Consider the following 17,530-nt stretch of genomic DNA (forward strand, 5'->3'; position numbering starts at 1 on the left):
AAATGATACAATCTTACATAAATTATTGGATGATTGGTATATTACAGAGAATGGATGAGAATGGATATATTACTACTAAAAATAATTCTGGTATTTAATATTAAATGTGACTTTTATTGTAATTTGTTACAAATTAAATTTACTATATTTTGACTTTTTTAAATATAGAAATTTTTTCTATTCATCCTGACTTTCAAAATATTCAGGTTTATGGACTATGGAAACAATTTAAAATTCAAGAGCAAGGTTTATCAACAACTCTTTCTACAGAAAATTTATTAACTGAAATTACAAAAATTTATAAGGATGTATATAAAAATTTCAGTGCCATTATTCAGCGTCGTGTTAACTACTATGATTCTATTCAATTTACTGTACATTTAGAATCTGACGTTTATGTTAATATCACATTACGAGTTGGTGAAGCAATTGATGTAGAAGTTGCTGATAGTCATGGTGAACAATCCTATGCACTAATTAGGGTAATTATGATTCATCAAGACGACTCTGGTAATAATAATCCATTTTTATTAATTGACTGGTTTTATAGAAATGGAAATGTTGATTCCGTAACTGGATTTCCAATTTATGGACTTCAAAAGAAGAGATGTCGATTCATGGTATCACCTTCAACCTCTAACAATAGTAGATCGACAACTTAGAGTACATTTTGTACACAAATGTACAAATCTGTGTTCAGAGGGTTTTCATGATAAAGATAATGAAGAGTATATTTTAAACAGGTAGTAGGATAATCGGTACGGTACGAATTTGCAAACCTGTACGGTACGGTTGATCACCCCATACAAAATTACAAAATTTGATCAACATGACCGTACCGTACCGTACTGACACTATAATAAACAGAAAATCAGTATGGTACATTTAGCATATAATTAATTGGACACCAGTGTCCATTTTAATAATTTGGACACCAATGTCCAAAATGTTCATTTTAATAATTTGGACACTAATGTCCAAAATGTCCATTTAAAATAATAACCGTACTGTACTGTACTGGTTCTATATATAGAGAGATTATTATAGAGCCAGTACGGTACGGTACAGTTGGTTAAATTTTATGGTTGATCATTTCGTGCCGTACCGTACTGGTTCTATAATAATCTCTTTATTTATATATAGAACCAGTACGGTACGGTACGGAATGATTATCACAAAAATTGATCAACCGTACCGTACAGGTTTGCAAATTCGTACCGTACTGGATAAATATATATTCATTTTAAACGAATTTTATTATACGATTGTGTAACTATAATGATATTATTAATATTGACATACATTTTGTAATAAGGATAAAACTGTATTAATACGTATATCAAAACTATATTAATATGCGTGTTAAAATTATCTTGACGTGTATTTTGACATTATATAAAATTATATTGTGCAATAATATTAAAACTATACCACTGTATATATTGATATATATATTGAAATAATAATAAAATTATATTAATAAGCTTGTTGCAATATATATCAAATTAATGTTGTAATTATTTATGATATGATGTTTAAATATTTGTAAAATAATAATAGTAGGCATATCGTTAAAAATATAAAATATGGTTATAACAAGGTTATTATATGGTTGTCAAAAAAACCAATATTGTTAGTAGAGTATATCGGGTACATAATAAATAGATGATATGTGACTGACATTTCACTATCTGATATATGTATAATATATGCACGATACTTGTAAGATGTATGACCGAATTTCCGCATAAATAATACACATATTGGGTACCTGCAAAACGTTTTTTTTTAAATATTTTAATATAAAGAAATGTTTTGCAACATTTTTTATATTATTATTGGTGCAACATTTTTCACAACATTTTTATATTAAACACTTAAAAAAAAATCAAATATTGCAAATTGCAAAATGTTTTTTTTATATTAAATCACTTAAAAAATGACATTTTAATTAGAAATATGTGTTTATTATTGAGGACTTCATCACGGTACATTATTTTATTATTATTAGAAAAAAAAAGCTAAAAAAAATTTCCAAAAGATTTTGTTATTTCTATAGTGATCTATTTGCATTATTAAAAAAAAATCAGAAAATTTTGTTTGTTTATATAATATCTGTCTTATGTATATCGATCTATTGTTATGATTGGAAAAAAAATTTGGTAAAAAAAAAATTTCTAAAAGTTTTATAGAAAATTTTATTTATACAATAGTTGCCTTATGTAGGTAATTATACACATATCGAAAATCCTTAGAAAAAATGGTTCGCAACATTTTTTATTAATAATAATATAAAAAAAATGTAGTGTTCTATTAGTATTATTAAAAAATAAATTGGAAAATTTTGTTTATACAATATCTGTCTTATGTATATTGTTCTATTGTTGCGATTAGAAAAAAAATTTTAAAAAAATTTCTGAAAAATCTATAACGATCGATCTATTGGCATTATTAAAATAAAAATCAGAAAATGTTATTTATACAATATCTGTCATATGTATTATACCAATCTATTGTTATTATTAGAAAAAAAATTAAAAAAAAATTCTGAAAGATTTTGTTAGATTTATAACAATCTATAAATAAAATTGGATTTATACAATATTTGTCATATATATTATACTAATCTATTGTTATTATTAGAAAAAAAAATTTAGAAAAGATATATTGGCATTATTTAAAAAAATAATCGGAAAATTTTATTTATACAATATCTGTCTTACATATTATACCTATTATTAGAAAAAAAAATTCCGAAAGATTTTATTATATCTATAATGATCTATTGGCGTTATTAAAAATGCTTCGCTATATTTTTTAATATAAAAAAAATATTGCGAAACATTTTTTTTTTTGCAAATGTGATATATCACGTGACCGATAATATGGTGTAGAAATTCACTGAAATTCTTTACTTGCAAATGTTTAATTTTTGAGGAAACTAGTTATAATTGAATCGATCTTACTTTTTTTTACTCAAGATTAATTAAATGCTGAAACAAATTTAAATTAAATTGACGGTTTAAACTTTTATATGAGAAGATCCAGGGTAATGTTTGCATCCAGGACTACGCTTTATTAATTAAGCTTAGGTCGATCGTAATCTTCCACCCCACGTGATTTGAGTGGCGCGGTGGCACAATCAGTATCGTTCCTTTTCTCCGCTTTTTTCACGTTAAAATATTTTTTAAAAAAATCCATTAAACTGAAAAGCTAGAGTGTAGAATATTGTTATAAAACTATAGTTAATTTTTATTTACAATAGACGCGTTTTTTTTTTAGATTTTGTGATATTAATCTGAATATTTTAACTAAATAAAACAAGGTTTTAGCGCTTGAAGAAAGTTATTTAACAAGTATGTATATTATTTTTGTGAAAATATTGTTGTTTTTTAAAAGAAATTACTGAGTTGTATTTGTTTTTTTTTATTTTGTAGTGTAATTTCGGGACTTTAGTTAAATGTAATGGGTTTAGGTAGCTTAGACTAAGCTGTTTAGCAGGTATGGAACCACTCAAATATTAATTTTATCAAGATATCTTGTGCCGCACACGGTTGATTTTTTTCACTCTACAGCGTAATTTTGGTACTTCTGTTAAATGAAACAAACCTTTAGAGATTAAGTAAGTTATTAACAGGTGTAGGATTACTTATATTGATTTTTATTAAATTAGCTTTAATATTTATGGAATAATTAGCATTTTTACAATAGTGTACTTGACTCTACTAAATATCAATAAATATTTATTTGTTTAAGTGAGAAGAATTATTTTTCAAATGTATTTATTGTAAAAGTAATAAAATGATTAATATGTTAAACAGTTTTCCTTTTTTGATTTTTTTTTTCCTAAGATAAACATGCGAAATAAACATTGCGCCAATTAAAATTCAGACGCCACAAAATCATGTGGGGTGAAAACCACTCTGCGTTCCATTTAGTCCGAATTGGTATAATGTGGCGTAATATTTTCAATTGTATAGTTGGTTACAAAACAAATGTCATTTTTGGGTAGTTGTCGATCGTATGACCACTCATGGGATATAGTGTAGCACAAAACAATTTGAACGTAATTACATAAATAATCATCATTTACTCCTTTTTCTTACTCATAAATCTTATAACTCATTAAATTTTTTTTGAAAAGAAAAAAAAAATCTTATTACTCATTATATTTTGATATTTATTAATAACGGAAAAATGGATGCAAAAATGGATAACGTTAACTTTGACTCTACTAGCTCTATTTTCGATAACCTAAATCTTCATGTCAAACCAATGGACTCCTCCACTAAGAACGCAATGGACACGAGACGAGGTAATTTTTAGCTGTTTATAAAATTATAAAAAATTATAAAAAAAAACAGATAAAAAGAAAAAATTCTTAAGTAATTCTCACCCTAGATCTGGGAGAGCATCAGAGAAATGGCGGAGGTGAGCAGAAGGGGACGGACAGTATACAACAAAATTCTTCTTCCGTACAAGAAAGACAACATTATTTTCAAAGATCCCAATCAACGTCCAAAACCAATAGTATTGAGGGCAAATGGAGCTTTGATTACTATAGCAACTCCATCAGACGCCCTCTGCTACTTGTACACGATCAATCTAAGCTTCCCAATGAAGAAAGGAACAAAGAAACATCGCGAAAGATATCTAAGTCAGGTGGAGTTGATTTTTCAGCACCAAAACCAAATTTGCAAATGGATATCAATGATAGAACACGATCGCAGCAAGCAACCATACACAATCAACGTTTCCTGGAAAGCAAACCAGAAAAATGTTATCAACCTTGCATTTGGTGCATCAATTCCAGTTCCCAACCGGAACTGGGACGACAGGAAAAGATTGTGCCTAATCCGACAAAAGAACGACAAATACCTTCTCCCTCGGGATCAATCTGGAAATGTGATTCCAAAATTGGAAAAGTGGGAGTTCGGGAACTGCTCGGAAATGAATGCATGGACCTGTTTATGCCGGTGGAGACCAGATCTCCAAATCAAGTCCCGAACAATAACAGCACACAGCAGAGAAATAAAGGATCCATGCAAAAATTGAAAAGCTATCCAGAACTGGTTGACAGGTTAAAGAATGATTATAAGTTTCATGAATTCCATGGATCTACAGATAAATCATTAATTGACAAAAAGAATAGGGAATTCTTCAATAAGGAATTTGGTATCACTTCTATTCACCCACTGTTTGTAGATCATTCTCGAACTGTTCTTCTGTTTGTAGATAATCGTGGAATCATGTTTATGTGGAGTGAAAGGGAATATGGCATGCGTATTCTGGGAATTAATAAATTGGAAGGTCTTGCGAACTATCTTTACCATCCAGGTAAGATATGTGTTGTTATGGAAGATACTGGTGAGCTGGTACCTGAAGTGGAACTTGTACGTCGTGTAACGGAAAAGTTGGAAAATGAAGAGTTGGAATTGGCAGAGAAAAATAGAAAAAAAAGGTTGGCAAAGAAAAAAAGGTTGGCAGAAGAAAAAAGGTTGGCAGAAGAAAAAAGGTTGGCATAGGAAAAAAGGTTGGAGGAAAAAAGGATTGCGAAGGAAAAGAGTACACGTTTTGCCATTAACCTTTCTGATTGGTGAGATTATGATTTTTAGAATCGAATTTATTCCGGTTGGTTATTATTATTATCACGTAATCTTTTACCTTTATTTTTTTACATTGTCTCGGAATTTTTTTTTGCTGAACATTATTGTAAATAGTGAGTTTCTGTATATGTGAGATGTGCTTTGCGATTTTATTATACTGAATAACAATATTAAAAATAAATTAGCTAAAAAAACCTTACATTTTTTTATTTTCCGATATACAGTTAAAAAAGCCCGATATGGGTGAAAAACTTTATTCAATGCTTTTTATGCGTAAATAATAAAATCGCATTACAGCCATTTTCTAAAATCATGCGACCACATGAAAAAAATTCATGCACTTTTTGTCAAGAAAATCAAGAAAACTTTTCATTAATACAGAAATAAAAGATTCGGGACTTTTGTTTGTAGTACATGAAATTTCTATGCTAATGCTCTATCCTATTTATCCGTTCTGTTAAGAAATTTGCGTGAGGGCCGTCACAGAAAAATGCAAAGAAAAAAAGTAGATACCAGATTTCCGGGACCACGCAGTGCCAAGAAAAAATTTTTATTGATACATGCAAAAATAATACAAAGCTAGGGACGTAGCCTGTAGTACATTTTATTTTTTGATAAATTTTTTGATCCTAGCCCTCTTGCTAGATGGAGAACTATCTACACTAACATTATCCTTCAGCAATTCAACAATAATACCATTTTTACGTTGCTTCGAAGTAATTCGGGATTTTTCTTAATGGCGGACTTAGTAAGATTAATCTGATCCTCACTATCGCTTGTGGAGTAAATACAGTGTAAATACTTCGATTCCTGAGAAGTTTCCACTGGCTTCTGCGCCTCTTCCAACAACCAAATAATATGGCCAAGAACCTTCTCTGCCTTGTCATCTTCATACGCAACAAATAAGGGTTTTGATAACTTGAAAATGGTTTTCTTTCACTATATAGCGTACATCATAGTCGTCGTCTAGTTCATTCGCTTTGCGTTTACAGATAATGAAGATTCCATTTGTACAGTAGCCTGCGCAAATCCCTGCTTAAAACCATCTTTTTTAAACCTCAATCAAGCCAATCGTTCTCCCAGTTGTCCGTGATTCAAATCCATAGTCAAGATTTCTACGACCATTTTTTCCTTTGACCAGCTTCTCAGGCACTATCTTTATTTGACTTTTAAACAGGAAAGTTGCCGAGGCGAGATAGGTGTAGGAACAGATACTTTTTGTGGGCTCGTACGATATGTCGATGGGATTGTCGCAATGCGCGTTTCCAATTCATCTAAAAGTTTACGCAATGCTTTTTAAATATTTTTCATTATTAGTGTCGACACAACCACATGAAAAAATAGGGTACACGTCAATACTAGGATTCGGGTCTTCGCTAAGCCCATAGAGCTCACACACTTTAGGGAAAGTCCAGGAGTTAAATGGTTTTGATGGCGTCTCGATGAATACTGTGAACTTGGGGTTATTTTTTGATATGAATAACCGGCACCTCTCTGGGTGAATATCTCCCTTCATCACTCATAAAGTTTAGTACTGCTCCATCATTTCCAAGCGCTGGTGGCTTATACAATTCACGAATATAATTTTTGAGGTCTTTGAGGCTTGCTTGTGCAACAAGAGATATAGGAGATTACTGGACCGAGAAATCACCTAAAAAGCATAAAGCATATTCATGTCTTTAGTCGATCCACCTTTGTCAACCGTCACCTCGAGCCGTGAACAGGAATTACTTGACCGCATCGCATCGTTGGAAGCATCGCTTAACAAGCCCGTCTACGTAATATGTTTAGATAAGATCTTTAGGTTATGAAAAACGAGGTAATACCTCACCAACTACTGTTCGAAAAAAGATTTTACTAACCAAGCTCTTGCATTGCAGAGTTCGACGTCATCGTTAGACCGAAACAGAACGCAAACAAGTGGACTGTAAATATCGAGAGAAGTTCGAATTGGTCCTGGAGTGAGAGATTGCCTAAAGAGATCGTTGCGATCGTCAGGGATTTTCACTTTCCAAAGCTTGAGTTTGCACCAGCAAAGTCATTTTGTTTTTTTGCCTTTATAGCATCCTTGAGCTCGCTTCTCTACTTATTAGAGAAAGCGTTCGCGGTCATATTACCTTTGATAAGTTGCATATCTTCGATGCAGTATCATCCTTCTCAATAATGTGGATTCCTTTGATTCAGAAAGAACGATCCAGATAATATCACTAAATACTAGATATTGTGTTTGTTAGTTAATTATCGATAGAGTAATTATAACGAAAAATCTTGATATAAAAATTACCCTGTATATTATTTTAGCTATTTCGATTGTGGGAATAGATCTTTTTGGTTCCTGTCCGGGAACATGCGTTCTTTCATTCTTTACGAAATCTACTCACCGGAGGGAATTCATTTATAGCTGAAATAAGAAATCCATGTGTATTTTTTTATGTAGAATATTTGGAATAAATATTTCGAGTGTTAGTTCGCTAAGACACGATGTTTGCTAGAATGATCATCGCGATGATTGTATGCAGTAATCCCGCACCCGTGATAAGTATTAGGATGATGACCCATTTATATACTAAACTAGATCAGTAAATAACTTTTTTATCATCCTAGATATACTAATTGGTCCGCCAGTTTATAACTGGCGGAAAAAATCCTATTTTTTTGTGTGACAAACCAAAAAATTTTTTCGAACTTAGACAATTTTTTTACGTTCGAACTAATTTTTTTTAAATTTTTTACGCGTTTTTTTACTTAATTACAAGTAGGTGAAGTTTATGTATGTAAAAAATTATGTTTTAAATGTTTAGCAACATACTTTTTTACATTATTTTATAGTTTTTTGATATAAAAATTTATAATATTAAATTTTATTTATTTTATTATCCTTTAGTTATAATGTAGAATATGAAGTATGGCGGGATTGTTTCTTATTAGGAGAGAGAGGGATTAAATTAGAAGAAGAAGGATTTTTTTTGATATTTTTAGTTGCATTATTTTGTTTTTGTAACTTTAAACTTTGAAATGCAAAATAAATTTTTTCCAAAGAATCATTTTGAATTAGTTCATTTAATGCACTTTTTCCTAATTCAAATTGTTCACTAGTTTCATTATTTTGAATAACATTTTTTGAATCAAAATTATTAAAAAAATTTGCTATTTCTTTTAGGCTATTTAAATGGTTTAAGACTGTATGGCAGTTAGTGTGAAATTCCTGTTCCTGAAGAGCCAAAGAATTTGTATTTTGAAAATCAAAAAACCAAGTTGATGAAAAATCATTATCATTTGACTTAAAACTTTCAAAATTTTTGTTACCATCACTTTCATCATCACTACTTTCATCACTTTTGCTGCTTTGATTTTGAATATTTTCTTCAGTATTATAAACTTCATTTTGAATAGTTTCTTCAGCATTCTCATCAACCTGCAACCTGTAATCTATCTAATTCTTCTATAGTTGGAACAGATTTGATCTTAAAAGTATGATTTTTTTTTGCCATTACCTTTGCAAATTATGATTTTGTATATAATCTTATGGTATTAGATTTTTCCTTCCATTTCACGACTTCCTAATTTTCATATAATTTGCCATTTTAATATACACATTCAAAATTTTGGACCTCTTGTAAATACAGCAGTAATTACTAAAGAAATTAAAGAAATGCGGCACCATATTTTTAAGTCTATAATCCCACATTCTAATAAAAAAATATTGAATCAGACTTTTTCCATTATTACAATTCATTACAAACTCTTCGATACTTATTGGATGGGGAAGTTGATTCAGGATATAATAATACAACTCAATTTAATTTTAAAGAATTACTAAAAGATCAATGTGTACAAAACTTTTTAGATAATTGGTATATTTCACCATTACAATTTGATTTAGAAAGTGGTAAGTAATCTTTATTATACATCATTTTAAATATTTTTAATATTTATTTACTTTGATTTACGGATTTATCTTTAATTTGTATGACCGAAAATTATATTAATTTATGTGTTCAATCACCACTTAAAAAATGTGATTTAAAGAAAGATGATCTTGAAACCTTTCTAAATGATAATTTATTTGCAGAGTTGGGACAAGCTTACGAAGAGGATTTAAATAATATAGAACACCTAACATCTCATAAAGTTAAATACTATAAAAGTATTTCCTATACAATTGTAGATAAAGATGAGCAAGTTAACATAAAATTAAATGTAGGAGATGTTGTAAATGTATTAGAAGATATTACACCACTTGGAAATATATCTCAAGATGCTACTGATATGGTTACAAGAGTATCTTATGCACGAATTAGAGCAATAATTTTACATCAAAAAGCATAACTTCAAGTACCATTTCTTTTCTTAGATTGGTTTATTTCTCAAGATACTAATGATCAAAAATAAAGTGTCCTTTATATAGATTACAGCGGCAATCAGGTTATACATGAAGACAATAAAATGGATCGATCAGCCATATCTAAAAATGTTGTTACTGTGTGAACGAACTATATATTGATTTGGTACAAAAACAAGGATATACTGTAATCATCTCAGGAAAGCACAAGAAAATCTATAGTGGATGGCAACTTCCACATGTATCAGATAACTGAAACTTATGATAAAACATTTTGACTGAATCATACTTCCTCCCTTTAAATATTCACTACTCATTTATTTTACAAAAATAATAAAAATAATAAAGATGCGATTTTCATTGCATATTAATTTTTTGTTTGTCAAGCAATTGTCATATTACATCATTTTGATACCCCAAAAGCTTAGTTATTTTTTTCTTTACTTTTTTTCTTTTACAATAATCTTATATTACGTAGCTAGGTCCATTGCTTACCAAATATAGCATGGAGAAATACTGTCTTTACATATCGCTAAACCGGTCGTCATCAATGGCATCTGCTGCAGATGGTCTTTCATCATGATTTTGTTGTGTCAATCTATCCCGAAAATTTCTAGCTCTTACAGAAAGCTGAATTTGAAGAATTCTTAAATCGTTCAAAAGGTTTCCAATCATCCAGATATCACCTGCTGCTCGGCATGGATCGGATTCCATACCTCTATATTCCGGAGCCGCAATATTTAATATAGGTGTCCTATAACAAAATAGTAAAAATTAGTTAATAATATTTGATACACGCCAAATAAGCCCATTAATCTATCATTATTACCTTCGGTTACCTCTTCCAATTGGAGCAGCTTCTTCAAAGTCAATTAAAACCCAACTATTATCTGTAAGTCTCATGACGTTTTCCCAACGAATGTCCCGATGAACAATCTCATTTGCGTGAAGGATCATTACACTTTTAAATACACTCCATATAGCATATCGCAGCTCATCTTCATCTTTAGGAATTTCCATATATCTCCAACTGGTGCAAATTCTAAATATATCCATCTTGCATGATATTTTGATTCAAGTAACTTATAATTATCTAATTTTGGAAAAATATTTTCGTAAAAAAACTTAAGGAACGTTTTATAGGCGGGCTCTCGTTTCTCTATATGTAATTTTTTAATTACTTTTTTGGGGTTTATTGTGACGGTGGTTCCATTTCTTCGTTGGATCACTTCATATAACTTTATCTCCGGACGTCGTATATACTGCTTGAGATCCCAAGTCCGAATAATCCGAATAGCATTGATTGTATGTTGAAGTGCCTTAAAGTTATTCATTCGATTTGTAGTTCCAAGGTTTATAGTGTTACCAATTCTCACACGTACTGGTACATTGTTGTTGTTCGAATAATAATAGTAAAATTGCAATTTTATACCGGCTGCTACAAAAGCCATAACAAATGGCAATCTACCAAAGGCAAGTGGATTCCAAAAGTCAAATATCCATCTAATTGTCTTTCTGCAGCTTCCAATCTATCATCAAGGTCTTTCTCCTCACCCATCATAAAAAGCACGTTCTTATAATAGATTGTCATATCTGGTCGACTTCTCGGATGCTCTGTGGTAGTGGTTGTAGAATTAATTGTCTTGCTACGATCCAAATCTAAATCACTACAATTCTCTACATATTCTTGGGCAAGTTCAATAATTTTCCTAATATGAACATCAATATTTCCCAAAGTTCTTGCCTCCCCACCAGAAATTTGTTTAAATGATGCGCTCATAACTTCACCAACAATCAAACTTAATCTAGAAGAATAAATAGAGCTTGAAAATGTGTCTTCAATTACGTCAGTATAGCCCATAACTAAACCAGGAAAACATGGCAATTTAAGTGGTAGTTTTGCCGAAAGGAACTGCTCAACATTAGTACAATCAATTTCAGTATCAAAGGGACACAAGAGCAAATTTAAAAAATCTGATGTTCTATCTAAGATAGAGATAGTTAAAATGTGAGTTAGCTGTTAACATTAAAGTTCAAGCCTAGATCTAAAACATCAAACCTTCGAGTTTTGTTTGGAAAGTCAGAGGCTAAAAACAATAAAAAAAGAAGATCAATTTCATAAGCATCAAGAAAATAAAGGAACACAATATTTTGTTACTGCAAATTTCTTGTTAGAGAGGTAAAAAATTGGGAGACACTTACCGTCGGGGATGATGGAACTTACAGGTATATAATCTTCATCACCATCTAATTTATCCAATTCATCTTGAAAATATATACTAAAGAGTTCATCGTTCATCAAGTTCCATTTCTTTTCCTTTAAGTTTTTGTACGCCTTCTTCGGTAAAAATATTTTGCTCTTTAATATCTTTACTCTTAACACCAATAACTTTCCAAAGTTTCAAATTGCTTTTGTCGGAATCATCAACCCCTTTAATACTACAGACATGGTCCCTGAGGTGCTCAATGTAGAGTTGATTTAAGGAGGTCTTTGCATTATTAAAATCGACGTATCTTTTTTTATCCTTATCGTCTTTATAAATTTTAACCGTAAGAAAGTCACAACTGTTGCTTTGAAGTACGTAAAGTTTGAATGACGTTTCCATCGCTATAAAAAGTATAAAAGGAATAATGAGGTATATATATATACTTTTCTGAATACATCGCGACATATTGCATAAACTTTTTGTGGCTTATTGATGTAATACAGCAAATAATATAGATATTCCGACAGAATTAATAATAAACATAGTAAAAAATCAGTAAAGAAAAAAAAAATGATTAATAGTTTAACCCTCCGACGAATTCTCGGGGTATTTATTAAAAAAAGGTGAATTAATGTTACGTAATTTTAGGTCGCACGAATGCACGATTGACCGTATTTGACTAATTAGTGTGGCTTTTTTAATAAAGCGCCTGTGATGTAACTACTGTGATGTCACCAAGCCGTTTGATTATTTTCTCTGAGCCTTCCTCTTCCTCCTCTCCGGCAATATCTTCAATTTCATAATAAATACTCATGATATGATGAATAATTCGAAGTACCTATATTGTCATTATAAGCCTTAAACTTTTTCAAAATTTTTCTCTCTCTAAAAAACACTTTTTTCTTTTTTATCACAGCTCAACAAGGATTCGACCCTGCCAAACTAAATTTTGCATGAAAGTATTGGTAAAACAAGATTTGGCTCATGAAAAGTCAAAATAATATGGCCAAACAAATTAGTAAAATTGGTAATGTCATTAAATTGTTTACTTCTAGGCGAGATTTCTTGCAAATCTTTCTCTGGAATCATTTAATTGACCGTAAAAAAGTATCTGTTACCGCAGATGCTAAAAATGACAAGGTAGAAGATGTAGATGACAAAACAGGTCATTTTATCATATTGGTTCTATAGGCGTAGTGGGTTGTCTGACTCACTAACACCACATGCAGAAGAGCAGTATAAATTCAGTTCTGCTATTGAATCAGGGTTTCCTGTCCATGAAACGACTACAGGAAAGTTTACATTGGAAGATTTTGAAAATGAATTAGAGAAGGCTACTAAGGGTTGTGAATGCTTTGTAGTGATGACTGTAAAGCGGTTTTTTGGTAAAGTTAATGAGCTTCCTCAAGAGTCTTAAGAACTGGCATTGTGTTTGGAGATCAGTTTCTGGAATTTAGGATAAAGTAAAGTATCGGAAATGATGATAGATGAGGATAAGGAAGAATCAGAAATGAAAATTGACAATTAAGTATCGTAATTGCATAGTGTGCATGCGAAGGAAAAAATATTTTCTTGTACGATAATTATCACATGATTTTCAAATTATTATAATGTAGTTTAGTAAAATTTTATGATTATAAGTTGTGAAATGGCTGAAATAAATTAAGGAAGTAATCATTTTAGCTTCTTTTATTTTTGTTTACTTGTATAAGATGAATAAGAGAGTTATCAGTTTAATCTGTATAGAACTTTTCTAAAAAAAACTCTATACACTGTGGATATTACAGCTGATGTCATGTGGTAAATGTGAAGCTCAACATGATACCAATAAGTTTTAGTTTATGAAAACAGTGACATTTTGTCACGATCGGTAAAATTTTTTATTATACAATGGTAGCGTGATGTACTATGCAAAAAATAAATACAAAATCGGGACTTTCTATGCTAATACTATATCATAGTATTTCATCTAGTTTTACCCACTTCAATGATTCCTGTGATTTGATCTGGCAATCAAATACCCACTTGATTTGCCTAAGCAAAAGACTTTTGTTGAATATACTCTCGTTAATAGAAAAGTAAATGGTGTTCAAACCTAATAATACCTTGACATTTCCATTATCATTGTCATTGCATTCACCAGTAGTAATTAACTTAATTATGAGTAATACAGAAACCAGTAGTGTAGGGTTAACCAGGATCCTGGATAATTATAATACTGTAATAGAGGTCACATTTTCCTTACCCTAACCCTAAGATACTCCAATGTCAATATTATCTTCAAAGATAAGTATTTCAGCCTAAACTAACTTCCTTATCCTAAGATACTTCACTCCAAAGATGATTGCTTAAGAATTTAATGAAATTTTATAGATATTAATTCATAAGAGTAAAACAAATTCTTTTAAATTAATCAATTTATTAAAATACATTAATTTAAAATAAATTATTGTAAATAATAAGTGCTATCAGTATACCTTACTTGGTATTTCTACAGGTTTCATATTTTTTGCGAATTTTGTTTTAAAAGATTTATAGTTATTGTAAAGAAAATAAGTCAACTTTTTATTTTATAACGTAGACATGAAAAGAAAGCTTAATAGTTTAAATAATACACGATAAATACAGTCAGACCTCTATAATTGCACTCTCCATAATTGCACCCACTATGTATACCCTCTCTAAATGCACCTTCTGGTTCGGTCCCAAGCTTATATGATCTCTAATTATTTTACCTCTATAAATGCACACCCTCTTTAAATGCACTATTTTGAAAATTATGCATATGGTCCCAAGGGGTGTGCAATTATGGAGGTCTGACTGTATTTAAATAGCCACAAACTGTGCCATATGTAATAAAATCACATGCTCAAAAATTACATGTCTGAACTTTTTTTGATGGTGTTACTAGGGAAAATTGTGAAGAATCTTTACAGTTTTTAAGATTACATGTTAATTTGGATGCATTAACTTGCAGTTGCTTTGATAAGATGCAAGATGCTAATCTTATGTTTTCAGAACTAGCCTTATAAAATTGTAATAAGTCTTGCTCGTCTTGCTTTGAAGTTAACATGTCTGTGACCTCAGAAATTTTAGTTACATCTTAAGAAATTACAAGTACTTTTTAATCTTTTTGCTTTCTTCTCTCTCTAATCTCATTGCTAATACTTTTCTTATATGTCTTATCTAAGAAGTTGACCATTTCCTTATCATTACTATCAAGACCACTAGGTGTTCATCTTACTTCATTATTGAGCTAGTCTATTACAGAATCGAGTACATCAACAGTTGGTACTGTCATCACTGGCATCGCTTTTTTACAATTTTGTATTTATACAAATGGTAATGCCATTATTCTATATACTGCTGTTTTCTAATAATGCAAATTTAGTCTTAAGTTCTCCAATTTTAAACTTGAGTTCAGTATAAAGATACGATTCAAATTCTAAAAGACCATTCAGATTGAATTCAGATGTTCATTAGCACATCTGAATTCAATCTAAATCATCAAACTAATCTTAATTCTGGCTGAAATTGTAATTTTAGGCAGAATTGAAGTTTTAATAATGAGAGTTAGCTTTGCCTAAACTTTTAGTACTGGCCCAAGCTAACTATAATGCTAGTCAAAATTAAAAATTGGATCAATCTGTAAAAAGTAATCAGATACAGATATCCGATTTCAATTCAGATAAACGGATTAATCTGAATTGACCAGATTACAGATTGTAGTATTAATTCAGTATTCTCAGCATCATGCCTTGCATTATTTTCAATAATTTGCTTTAGCCTCATATTCTCAGCCTCACCTCAACTTTAGTAACTTCTTGAGAATCTCAGCATTCTACTTTCTAAGCTTTGCAATTTCAGCTAAGAGTTTGATGTTTAATTTTCTTAATGAATCAATAGATTGCATGTTCAATAATAATTTTTTTATATAAAATAGAATAATTTAAAAGTTCATTAGTATAGATAAAAAAAATGAGATAATATTCTTATCAGAATTACTGATTTATTGATATAAAAAATAAATTACAAGATTTGATAATACATAAACAAAGAAAAATAAAGTTTCTATACTAATGCCTACCAGTATTTCTTTTATCTAACTATCTATATACTAACATATCTCAACATTTAACTTTAATCTGATTTTATTTGTTTTTAACATTGATATTTTGAATAGAATAAATGGTCATCAGACATCAGTTATACATAGAATATATAGAGTTAAAAATAAATTAACAATATTGACCTTAGTAAACACAGGTTGGATGATGAGGTATTGGTCTGATATCATATACTTGATATCTGTATGATATGTTATATATTGCGATCTGATATATTAATGATCTGCAATTCCGATATCTAACCAATTTTTGGCAGAGATAGTTAGAAATAAGTTACATATAGGATTATCACATATCATATTCATATCATATTTAATATCATTGACATTACGAAATTCTGATATGTTAATGAAAATTATATGTTACGTATACTATATTTTATTGATTGTATCCAGATACCTCATGTCATATTACCAATATCCCAATGATACTTTTATAGTTTTTAATATTATACCAGTTATAAATTCAATATACAAAATAAATTATTTATATTATTTATTATTTCAAATAAAGCATTATTAAATATATTTATTATCATTTTCGCTATTAATACATTTTATTATTTACATACATAATATGGATTACTATACATGATATTTTTATTAATAATAAAACTTTACAGACCTTTCAATAATAATTTAGCGTCTTACTTTAGCTCTTGACTTCCCTTTGCCTCCTCTGTTATTCTTTTTCAGTCTTGCATTTTTCTGCTGTTCTATATTAACTCCTCTAATTGATTCATCTTCCGCCTTTCATCTTTGTTCCATTTCTTTTCTTATATTTTTAACTCTACCTCCTTATTTCGTATTTGCCCTTCATACTCTCGTATTTGTTCTACCTCCTTTATTCTATTTGAATCATCTTCTACACTTAGTCTTTCCATTTCTCTTCAGTTTTGCTCTTCCTCTACACTAGTCAAAAAAGGAATATTCGGCCTTAGTAAAATTCGGCCTATATTTGACTAAAATCAAAAATTCGACCATGATCTATGATTAGACATTGGTCAAATAGCCACGTTACATGTTATGTGCATCAAAAGTTTAAAAAAGGATCATCTTTTTTAAACTTTCCTTTTCCTTCCACTTCATCCCTTCTTTCCCTTCCCTTTTCCTTTTCCTTTCGTTTTCCCCTTTTCTCACACCTTCTTCTGCCTCTTTTTCTTAGAAGTAATGTAAGTTTTGTTTTGAAATTTACATATTTTTTTTTAAAATTTTTTTATTTTATCTTTTTTCTTTAAATTTAAGAAAC

At 29.9% G+C, this 17,530-nt stretch overlaps 7 protein-coding genes across 7 annotated transcripts; 4 read left to right on the forward strand and 3 right to left on the reverse strand.

Moving 5' to 3' along the window:
• Positions 1-2: 2 nt before the first annotated feature.
• Positions 3-662, forward strand: OCT59_014952 (uncharacterized protein; the record flags this gene model as incomplete). The annotated part of the gene is made up of 2 exons (XM_066150342.1): positions 3-90; positions 169-662. The coding sequence occupies 2 exons, from the start codon at positions 3-5 to the stop codon at positions 660-662; spliced, it is 582 nt and encodes a 193-aa protein (XP_066002517.1).
• A 3,535-nt stretch (positions 663-4,197) lies between these two features.
• On the forward strand, positions 4,198-5,822 carry OCT59_014953 (uncharacterized protein; the record flags this gene model as incomplete). The annotated part of the gene is made up of 2 exons (XM_025320356.2): positions 4,198-4,315; positions 4,402-5,822. The coding sequence occupies 2 exons, from the start codon at positions 4,198-4,200 to the stop codon at positions 5,523-5,525; spliced, it is 1,242 nt and encodes a 413-aa protein (XP_025171489.2). The 3' UTR covers positions 5,526-5,822.
• A 2,668-nt stretch (positions 5,823-8,490) lies between these two features.
• OCT59_014954 (uncharacterized protein) lies at positions 8,491-9,294 on the reverse strand (the record flags this gene model as incomplete). Its single annotated transcript, XM_066150343.1, has 2 exons — positions 8,491-9,035; positions 9,243-9,294. The coding sequence occupies 2 exons, from the start codon at positions 9,292-9,294 to the stop codon at positions 8,491-8,493; spliced, it is 597 nt and encodes a 198-aa protein (XP_066002518.1).
• Positions 9,295-9,575: 281 nt separating this feature from the next.
• OCT59_014955 (uncharacterized protein) lies at positions 9,576-9,935 on the forward strand (the record flags this gene model as incomplete). The annotated part of the gene is made up of 1 exon (XM_066150344.1): positions 9,576-9,935. One exon carries the CDS (start codon positions 9,576-9,578, stop codon positions 9,933-9,935), a length of 360 nt encoding a protein of 119 aa, XP_066002519.1.
• A 300-nt stretch (positions 9,936-10,235) lies between these two features.
• OCT59_014956 (uncharacterized protein) lies at positions 10,236-11,004 on the reverse strand (the record flags this gene model as incomplete). The annotated part of the gene is made up of 2 exons (XM_066150345.1): positions 10,236-10,702; positions 10,778-11,004. The coding sequence occupies 2 exons, from the start codon at positions 11,002-11,004 to the stop codon at positions 10,471-10,473; spliced, it is 459 nt and encodes a 152-aa protein (XP_066002520.1). The 3' UTR covers positions 10,236-10,470.
• A 382-nt stretch (positions 11,005-11,386) lies between these two features.
• Positions 11,387-12,554, reverse strand: OCT59_014957 (uncharacterized protein; the record flags this gene model as incomplete). Its single annotated transcript, XM_066150346.1, has 4 exons — positions 11,387-11,934; positions 12,008-12,035; positions 12,173-12,213; positions 12,323-12,554. The coding sequence occupies 4 exons, from the start codon at positions 12,552-12,554 to the stop codon at positions 11,387-11,389; spliced, it is 849 nt and encodes a 282-aa protein (XP_066002521.1).
• A 418-nt stretch (positions 12,555-12,972) lies between these two features.
• OCT59_014958 (uncharacterized protein) lies at positions 12,973-13,572 on the forward strand (the record flags this gene model as incomplete). Its single annotated transcript, XM_066150347.1, has 3 exons — positions 12,973-12,989; positions 13,072-13,146; positions 13,347-13,572. The coding sequence occupies 3 exons, from the start codon at positions 12,973-12,975 to the stop codon at positions 13,570-13,572; spliced, it is 318 nt and encodes a 105-aa protein (XP_066002522.1).
• Between the last annotated feature and the right edge of the window lie 3,958 nt (positions 13,573-17,530).

The sequence above is a fragment of the Rhizophagus irregularis genome, chromosome 22, assembly GCF_026210795.1.
Source record: "Rhizophagus irregularis chromosome 22, complete sequence".
In the NCBI taxonomy this organism is placed as follows: Eukaryota; Fungi; Glomeromycota; class Glomeromycetes; order Glomerales; family Glomeraceae; genus Rhizophagus; species Rhizophagus irregularis.